Source organism: Neopelma chrysocephalum, unplaced genomic scaffold (genome assembly GCF_003984885.1).
Source record: "Neopelma chrysocephalum unplaced genomic scaffold, ASM398488v2 Primary Assembly neopelma1_347, whole genome shotgun sequence".
Classification (NCBI taxonomy): domain Eukaryota; kingdom Metazoa; phylum Chordata; class Aves; order Passeriformes; family Pipridae; genus Neopelma; species Neopelma chrysocephalum.
This window is the reverse complement of record NW_020898011.1, coordinates 4,345,695-4,355,629: the sequence shown is the minus strand read 5'-3', so window position 1 is coordinate 4,355,629 and position 9,935 is coordinate 4,345,695. Positions and strand designations below refer to the sequence as shown.

Sequence of the window (9,935 nt, the reverse complement as noted above, 5' to 3'; positions counted from 1 at the left end):
TATAAGCAGCAAGTTATTATAGTTTTAAAATGATGTGTAAGAAAGTTGACAATTTTATTCTATGGGAGAAACAGAACTTTCTTTGTTTTCAACACAGAAATTACTCTGTATGAAATGTTTTATTTTGAAAGCTGCATGATTCAAAAAACACATGTAGGGTGAAGATGCTTTTCAAAAATAATCTCAAAATATAGAAACTAAACAGAAAACGTGTATGTAATCTTTCAAGAATTGCTCCAAAAGCAGCCTATATCTTTACCTAAAAGAACTCCACAAAAATATTTTCATAGTTGTAAATGTCCTGTTCTGCCTCCCTAAATAACTTTACCTTTTCCTAAATTGCATTTGTCATTCTCCCCCCTTTCTGTTAGAAACAAAAGGTGCTTTTATTCAACATACAGATCAGATAAAGACTAGATAGTACATTCAAAGCTTCACTAAATTTCTTCACTAATGCACAAAAATTGATCTTTTCGCTACCTTTAATCTGCTTATCGTTCTTGGTATGCAAATATGTCAAATGATCTGCTTTTAGTCAATTATGCAGTTTGATATTCTACATTTACATTCTAAAAGAAGTGATTTCAGAGGTGCTAAATATAGTAGAGTTTCATTTTAATAATTATAAGTTGGCTTGCATGTGAAAAGTCATTAGAGCATATTCTCTAGTTAGTTTACTTGTTAATCCCCACTGGTGTGTCTCATTTAAGCAGTGCAGATACTAGAGATGGTCTCATACCAGTCAGCTGAAAATGACTGTGGAATTCCAAACAATTGCACAACACTTCCCCATCAACATGAGAAAACCACTGGCTTGGGCCAAGCATTTGAAAATGTTTGAGAATTTTTATGGAAATACTGAGTAACTGAAATACATCTTGGTGTAATTAGGAAATTAAAATCTAATTGAGTGCAAAACCTAACTCCCAACAGCAAACGTACCATAACCCAGCACAGAACCTTTGGCACTCGGAGTACATTACAACAAATTTACAGTCATTGAGATCCTAAGTGGGTCAAAAAGAACATTCACGTGGTTTATGAGGTACTGAGCTTGATAAATCCTCAGGCTGACAAAGGGGAAAGTGCCTGATGTGTGAGCAGGGCTGGGATCACTCCGGCTCTACCCAGGCCTGGGATCTGCACTAAGGGATCCCAACAGGCTGGGAACACTCAGGCTGCACAGATTGCAGGGGGCATGGGAGGTAGCTGCTAAATAAAAGAAGAAAATAAAGGAGAAAAAGCCCAAAATAGGTAAATGAAATCTGAGAACATTTGTATAAAGAAGCATTTTTCCCTAACAGGAATAATTCTGTGCTGCCACACAATACTAACAGCATCAAAGGCATTCAGATACAACTTTTTCACTTACAGTTATTCAAGATATTACCAATTTTTGCAGTTTTAAAAATGAAAGTATATTTAAGTCTTTTACAACAACAACAAAAAACTGGAATTTAATTTCAAGTTTTTTTGCCACCTCATCAACAACCATTTCATGGTGCTGTAAGAAAAAAAAAACAGATCAAGTAAAGAAAAAAAAAGGAAAAGACAGTTTTCTTAAACCCAAATCTAAAATATTCTCTGTACTTTTTTGTTAATATTATCTTACTGTTTCACAGCAACAGACAATCCAACTGAGATTCTTATTAAGGAAATTAAAATTAAAATCTCCTTCTGATAATATTTTGAGGATTCTTCTCCTGCAGTATTTCCCCATTACATGTACATCACTATATTTTGCCAATTCATTGAATAACAGATACCATTTTCATATGTCATTCCATAAACAATTATTAAATGATCAGGAAGATATTTACTACATTCTTCTTTCGTTTGCCTCAATGAAAACTGACTTTCAGAACTATTTACATGGATACAGATATTTTAATGAAGTCTAAGTACTCTATATGTGTTTAAGCAACATGCCCTATTTCTAAAGGCATATACTTCGTTGTCATAGGATTTAAAAAGTTAAGACATACATCATGTAAAACTCAACTTTACATTGAGTCAGTTCTACATTTTTTGAATTATCGTGTCTATTTTAGTCAGCCTCTCCATTTCTGCTACATTTTCATTGCAGTAGACTTTGACTGAACAAAAGTATTCATATTTTTATTCCATACTTCTCTCCAGTCCTACCTCTGACTCTATTAACACTGTTCAAAGGACTTCAACACATAAAAAGGCATGCAGTAACTTCATACAAAAAGATCCTCGAAACAACCTCATGTCATGAGCTCACCACCAAAGTTCACTCATTACACACAAAATTCAGCATTGAAGTGTAAAATAACTGGTTCCAGCATATGCCATTCCAGAAGTGGCACGGGTTCTTTTACACTGTTATAGAAAAAGCACATTGTACAGAATACAGCATTTACTCTGCAAAGATTGTGCATCACTGCTCTCCTCTAATATGTGTAGAACTGCACTCCACTGCAATAAACCACACTTAGCTTTAGTAGAATACCACTACACTGGCCTGAAAACAGTGGTCTTGATGGCATGCTGTAATAAAAGAATTGATACATTTGCCTAATACCAATAATCATTCCAGAAAACATCCGTAACAGCACAGGCTTCCCAGCTGGAACTGCCACATGGGGAACACCAAGCTATTATATGAACTGCATGGACATATTTAAGGTGTATTATTAACTCTATTTTAAGTATTTGGTACCTAAAGGCATTTTCAAAAACAAAAAAAAAGTTCCTCCTGTAATTTAACAGAGTATTACTTTTGGCAGTCCCTGCTAGTGTTTGGAGTAAAAAAAAAAAAAGAAAAACCCCCACGCCACTGTCCCTTCTCCCTGGAAGGCGATTCCTGGAATTTCCCAGGAGAAAAGGAATGAAGAGAAGTCAAACTCTTGAAGTGTGATTTCCTTCCACTCAAGTATCCAGCAGGAAGCACCACCCAGTCCCGCTGCCTCAGCTCTTGGAGAATTTCCCAGCTTTCCGAGAAGGTTCGTATGGCACTCGGAGGATGCTGGGGGTCTCCTCCATCACTCGCACCAGGAGATTGTCAATGTAGTCCTCGAGTTCCCGGATATGGGTGTCCTTCTTCTTCAGCTGCTCTTTGTGTTTCACCAGCTCCTGCAGAACCTCCTCGTAGGTGAGGTTCCGGTACCCAGCAGTGGCGTCGAAAGGGTTTCCTTCCTGCAGGGAAGGTTAGAAAAAAATCAGATTTTACCAAATAGTTCAGCAAATTGATGGGTTATTGCTTTTCATACGTTTCTCATGTGCAGCTCCTGACAGAAGCAACTCCTTTCAGACAACACACCTCCATTTCATAGATTCACAGAATCATAGAATCAGCTGGGTTGGAAGGGACCTCCGAGATCATCAAGTCCAACCCTTGATCCAACCCCGCTGTGGTTCCCAGCCCATGGCACTGATGCCACATCCAGTCTGTTCTTAAACACCTCCAGGGATGGAGAATCCACCACTGCCCTGGGAAGCCCTTTGCTGTAGATCTTTTCCCTGCCATACCCCCCTGGAGCAGACACCAGGGACAGGCTGCACACTTCAATGGATGATTCCCACACTGTCAGCTCAGAGAAAAATATTCTTCTCAGTGAGATGTACACACAGCTAATGACCATATGAGCAGCAGCCACAAGAATGGCAGGTCCATTTTGGGAAACCAACTCTGGTAACCTTTATTACTGAAGAACAAGAGAAGAGCCTTGAGACTTCAAGTCCTGCTGTAAGTTCCCTGAGTTCTCGCTTTGGGAGCACATCCCAGCAAAGCACTTACTCAGCTCGAAATGGCATCAGCCCTCATCTGCCTTTCATATTCTATTTTTAGTCATCAGTGGTTCTCCAGGCCTTGGCTTCTGAATCACATAATAAAACTTCCAATTTTAAATTTCAGGTGAAGGTAAAAGGCTGCATCTTGTTTTCACCCGAGCACTGAAACCAGAAATGTGTGCTTATAAAAGCCCTTGCTTGCTCCTTGCTTGCCATAAAGCAGGAGGGGCCCAGAATTAAGCAGCAGGGAACATTATTTCTGTAATGATTTCTGATGACTCAGTAAGTGCAGGTATTAGCAGAGATGGACAAGTTAGTCCTCTTAACAAAGGGCAACGTCATCCAAACCACTATAAACTTGATTGTCTTATTCTGTGTCAAGAATTAGCTGTGACCTTAAGTAACCAGACAATGAACAATTTTGAAATGTAGAACTGAAAAAAGATTGTGAGAGCTGGTTTACAGAAGTATTAGCACTGCTAGACATGCTAAGCAGCAAGTTTTGTCTCATCCAGAAATGGAAACATTTAGAATATATGGAACCTAAAAATCCCTGCACCTCTAACAGGGCAGAAGAATACGAGACTGTTTTATTTACAGTAGAAGCATTAAAAAATATAAAGCTTGCACAGCTAAGAAGCACAGTGCATAGTAAAGTCATATCCATTCCTTTTCCATGCTCCACTCCCTTTCCTTCCATCCAGCTCCATATTTGCACATTGGCACATGTCAAACCATCCAAACATGCAGATGGCCAAAGTTTTCAAATACACCCAATTAAAAGTGATGGTGCTCTGCAGATAGGCTGAGGTGCAACAGATCAGCCTCTCTCCACCAATTATATTCCAGCAGCAGTTCTCAAAAATATGCGTTTTTAAGGGTTTCTCCCTCCATTTCATTCATGTCATGTTTATGTACATGTATTCAGTATTTCAGACTTACCAAGTTACAGGACTGTAAGTAATCAGTAACTCTCACTTTATTAAAATTGTTAACTTGATGAAATTCATAAATTCGTTAGGAATTGACTTCCAACAACTATAGAAGAGAAAATCAGCTTGTGGCCATATTTTTAACAGATTTTCTTCTACAAGAAGGAAGCAGAATTTTCTCATGTTACTAAATTTTTGTACACATTGGGAAAGATATTAACACTTACATGTCTGAAATACAAAGTCTGCCCAAGTTTCTGATTTGGCAAAGGAGTAGGAATTAGGATGTAATGGTGTCTTTAATTATTCTATCAGGTTTACTTGAAAAGCTTGTGTAATACATATGTCTTTAAGATGTTGTGTCATATTCATGCTCCATGTACATCTTTTGGGGGGAATAACTTATCACATTAATTATGCAAGAAAATTCTATTGAAAGTACAGTAGTACTTAGAAATAAATAATTGTTCAAATTAAGAAGGTTTTAAACATTCAATTTGAGCCAATAGATGATATTTAAATGTATAAGGAACACCTATGTCCTTACAAAAAATCGATTTTAATGCAAAACATTAATCTTATAATGAATTATTGAGGAAAAAAAAGGATTCTAAAGAACAAGATATGCAAGCTATTGTCTCATCTACAAAGTGCTATTGGGGTACACACTGACAGGCAGAGGAAATGGCATGAGATAAAATGAAGGCCAGGCAATCTCTGATCATCTCCTCATTGTTCTAATGAGGAATTCTGCTCTGGGAATATCATCTAAGCTACTTTCACATCTTTTGTCCTACTTACTTCATCTTCCTTTCAGTTCTTAATTAGGCCTTAAAGAGCTCACGCTGCCCTTTCAACTGGCTACTGCTCCCATTTAAACACTGCCTTCACAGACAGGTGTTGGCATCAGAGTGGAAGACATACAAACATAATTACTAAATAATATGCACAAGGAAGAAATATAATAACTTGGTGAGGGCTATTACTGCAGAACCTAATAATAAATTACTTCAAACACCTTAGAAAGCAATCTTGAATATTTAAAAAAAAATATCAAATGGTTTCATTCAAAACCATGGTTGAGATATAATTTCTTCCCCACCTCATTTGTATTTCGTATTAAATGAGCGCCACCTCATAATCCTGCAACTGACATTTAGGAGAGCTGGTATTCCAAAGGAAAAATCATCAAGGATTTCTTTTATCACCTTTAAATCCTTTAAATAAAACAATTCACATCTTATTTCTTAAAAGAATTAAACTGATGCTTTTACCAGCAATAAATTACATGATTTGCAGTCGTACATTTGCAAGCACACAGAAACTGTAATTATGGTTACTTTACAGACAATGGCTGCTAAGTTAAATCAATTTTTTTGATGTTGCTTTTTGTCAGAGATTAAGTAACTGCCTGGTAGAATTCAGTTTACTATCTGATCAAAGGCAGCCTTCAAATACTCTGACATCTCCCACCAGTAACTCACATTATAAAAACTTGGGCATTTACAATAACATCAATTGTTATTACAAATCATTTACATAAACCAGCGAAAAACAAACAGTACAAAGCCATATTTGCTTGTGAACCTTGTTTTCTATATATTTTAAAGATTGAAAACAAACCCACTTACAAAGATTTCATCTATTCAGAGAACAAACCTTAGTAAGACCACATTTTCCTTCAAACAAAGACACTGCCTATGCTTTTTGTCTTCATACACAATTTATTCTTGGCACTTTGAGAATGAAGAGTATTTTGAATAATACCTTTAGTATTTCTATTTTTTAGTGTTTTCTGAGGGGCTGTTCATGTATTATGTGTATTATTAATCCTATCATATATCAGTTCATTATTTCCATTTTGATTTGCCATCTGCAGACTGTCCTCAAGTCTCTGATCAAAGTGACAGTAAATTCCTGTTTGGTCAATTAACACACCAGTGCCCAATGCAGAGTTCCTCACCTGACCATTACTTCTCTAGATTAGTCACCTAAAACACCCCCAAAGAAACAGTTTGGGTCTTGTTTTTTCTACTTTTTGTGCAAAGATCTAAATTTTTCCTTCCTCATCATCACATCACAGGTACACCGTGTATTGAGTGTAAAATTCTTCTTTATTCCCAGATTTACATTAAGCCTGTGATTTTCCAATTAGATTTTCTGGGAATGTCAAAAGAGAAAGAAAAAAAACCCCAACATTTCCTAATAGGAGGTTAAAAAAGAATATAAGGTTATACTGTGTCAAGCAGCAATTAGTTGGCATTTACTGATGTCTTTCCATAACATTCATAACTCACCGATTTTTTCCTGAGATCCTCAATGCCAGAAGGATTCATATGAAAACTGGGGGAAAAAAAAACAAAACAAACAAATATTAGTAGTGCACACTTATTTGACCAAAACATCTACTAGAAGACAGTACTGAATTAGGTATATAGCTGCAAAATATTTAATATGATTTATGTTCTTGATTTGTTGAACTCAGGAAGAGAAAATATTCAAAACAAAAGGAAATTTTAATATATTCCTTGTTCAAAATTTTTTGTATTTTTCAAATTCTTTTTGTCATAAAATCTGAGTAAATAATTAAGAAATGCAAGAAAGGCTATTAGGGATTAGGCTTCCCTGTCTCTCCTCTTATATCTAGACTCAGCTTAAGGTTCTAAGCAAAAAGTGATACTTTAAATGAAATATCCCAGAAACAGGTCCCTGGGATGAGACTGTTGAAGACCAACCACCAAACCCTGCAGACTAACATGTATTCCCAGCTTTCATGGCAGCTCCTAGAGGAGAAAGGTCCTGTGGAATTTCCAGTGAGATCACCAGCTTAAGTCAGAGCTGAAAATCAACCTTCTGTCAGCAACACCTAAAACTGAGTAAATAATCAATTCTTTTTATCCTGCATATCCAAAAAGCAAAGCTATTTCCCAGGGTTGTTGATCCTGATAAAAGCAGCCACTGTCTAAGTGTCAGGGTTAAGAAACTGCCCACTGGTCTCTCAGGCTGGTGTCATTATTAGCAAGTATCTTCAAAAATGAGTGTTGCTGTGTTCTGATGGACTTGCTGCAGCAAAAACATGCTCTGAAAGTGTGTTCAAAATCTGGATATGGCTCACAAATACTATTAACCTGGTAGCAACAGAGTAGACATCATTCTTTCAACTCACAGAATCTACTGTTTCATCAGACTGCATGGACTGGCTGTGAGGGTGATATTTATTGACTGAGAGTTACAAAAATTTGTCCAGACTTTTTTAAAATAAATTTTAAAGACAGGTTAAAGTATGGAACGTGAATTTTGTGACTGTTCATCACTCTTTGTTATCTCAATTTATAAGCCATGTATTTCATGGTGTAAAAGCGGAAGGGACAAAAATTTACAGACTGAAACAATGTAAAATAAAAGACTTGACTTTTTTTCTGTAAAGAATTTTTGTTCATATTATGAGTTTTTTGGGGTTTTTTTACATTTCTTTTATTCTGTACAATATTTTTCATTTCCAAAGCAGGCAGTCTGTTGCTCATACAGAAATCCCATGAACCATGTGCTGGGCTGAGGGATCAGACAGGGACTGGATTACAGGAACAGCCTCAACCAGAAATCAAGAGGTGTCTGACGAGTCAAGTTGTGGCTAATTCCCATTGTACCTGTTGGTCCCAGTGAGCCCAGCAGTGATCCCCAGCAGTCTGCCTCGTTTGCTGGAGCCCAGTCCTGACTGAGGGGCCTCTTTCCCGGGTATTGTCTCAGCCCCAAAGGCAGGACCCTCCCTCCCAGCCCTTCTTTCAGCCCTGCTCTGATGTGTCAAACCCGGGATGAACTCCCTCCATTGAGGGCTGCCTGTCCTGATCCCAGCACAAAGCCCTGGGTTGGCTGAACTGCAGTGAATTAGCCTGCTGAAAACCAAGAATGTCTCTATTTAACCAAGTGTGGCGTTCATTTGGGATATCTTTCTTTTGGGACTGTTTCCTCGTGTTAGACAAGATATACAATAATACGGCCTGACTGCTCAACTGAGTGACTTTCTGAAAGGTCAAAAAAGCAAGATCTTTCACTGCCTTGAATGACTTTATAGTTTCTGTGAAATAAGCCCTGGGACTGTTTTGCATAGCAGCAGCTTAAAAGGAAAGCATTGGTTCTGATTATGAAAAGTTACTGTTTGAAAATTACAAATATAAATCACTGGCAATATGGACTAATTTTTTTTTTTAAGCAGTAAAAAACCTGCAATCATTTCTGTAGCATTGTGGACATCACAACTGCAGTTACAAGAGAGCACATCTGCGTATTTTACATGAAGAAATTTGAACACGCTCGCGAAAAATGAAAAACTATTAAAATATCCCCCAATAAAACCCCCAAGCCCCACGAATACTCTTACTCATATTTTAAGGAGATATGTGGAAAATATAATGCTTCTCAAGGAAGAAACAGGTGCTGAGCCTGCCTAGAACATTTTTTTAAATCCAAGTGTCTGTTCAGTAAGGTGGGAGCTCGTTGGCCTCGCTGAGCCCTGCGGGGTTTCCTCCCTGCCCGAGGTGAGTGTGAGCAGATGCAGACTCCCACCTCTGCACCCATATTTCACTGTCCCCTCAGAAGAAATCACTGTAAAACTACGAATGCATTTAAGTTGGGGGAGTTGTCTGCTTGGTGCACTGAAATTAATGAGAGCGTTTATTTTTTAATTTAAATTTCATCACAATAATACACCCCTGAAGTTACCATTCTGACTCAATAACTGTCAATAATTACAGAAAACATGCCCCTAGGACTACAGCCCACATGCTGTACAACCATCACAAGCCTCCTTCAAGCAGCCATTATCTCAGCTTCCTAAGAGCATTCTGAAATCACTGATCTAAGCAATTATAAAAAATAACGTTGGTTTTTCCTGTGTTACGGTCCTAGTTCATAGTGATAGTACCAGTTATAGTCCCATTCCTCTTTTTTTCCCTAGGGGTTGATAAACTGGTGGGGAACTTCTGCTAGGGAAGAAGTTCATATGTTCACAGCTTGGGAAAAAGTATCTTTTTGTTTTTTGGGGTTTTTTTTGAGTGCAGCTTACTGTGAACAGGGATTGTAAAAATCCAGCATTGTGGGATTCTGTAATTATTTTTTCTCAATTATGCCCAAACTAAATTTGCTCAGTTTTCAAGTAAAATAACGTTTCTTTCCCAGGAAATGGCCTTTCTGCCAACTCACTCTGAGAACTACAGTCAGCCTGGCTTTCCCTGGCTCATCACCTGTAAC

The 9,935-nt window shown here is 37.6% G+C and overlaps 1 protein-coding gene across 1 annotated transcript in view; it reads right to left on the bottom strand.

Moving 5' to 3' along the window:
- Positions 1-1,393: 1,393 nt before the first annotated feature.
- Positions 1,394-9,935, bottom strand: part of RAB11FIP2 (RAB11 family interacting protein 2) — a 30,216-nt gene continuing 21,674 nt past the window's right edge. The window contains exons 4-5 of the mRNA XM_027705660.1: positions 6,986-7,031; positions 1,394-3,162 (exon numbers count right to left, since the gene is read on the bottom strand). Of these exons, the coding sequence (XP_027561461.1) occupies positions 2,935-3,162; positions 6,986-7,031 (274 nt within the window). The 3' untranslated portion in view covers positions 1,394-2,934. The remainder of the gene's footprint in view (positions 3,163-6,985; positions 7,032-9,935) is intronic.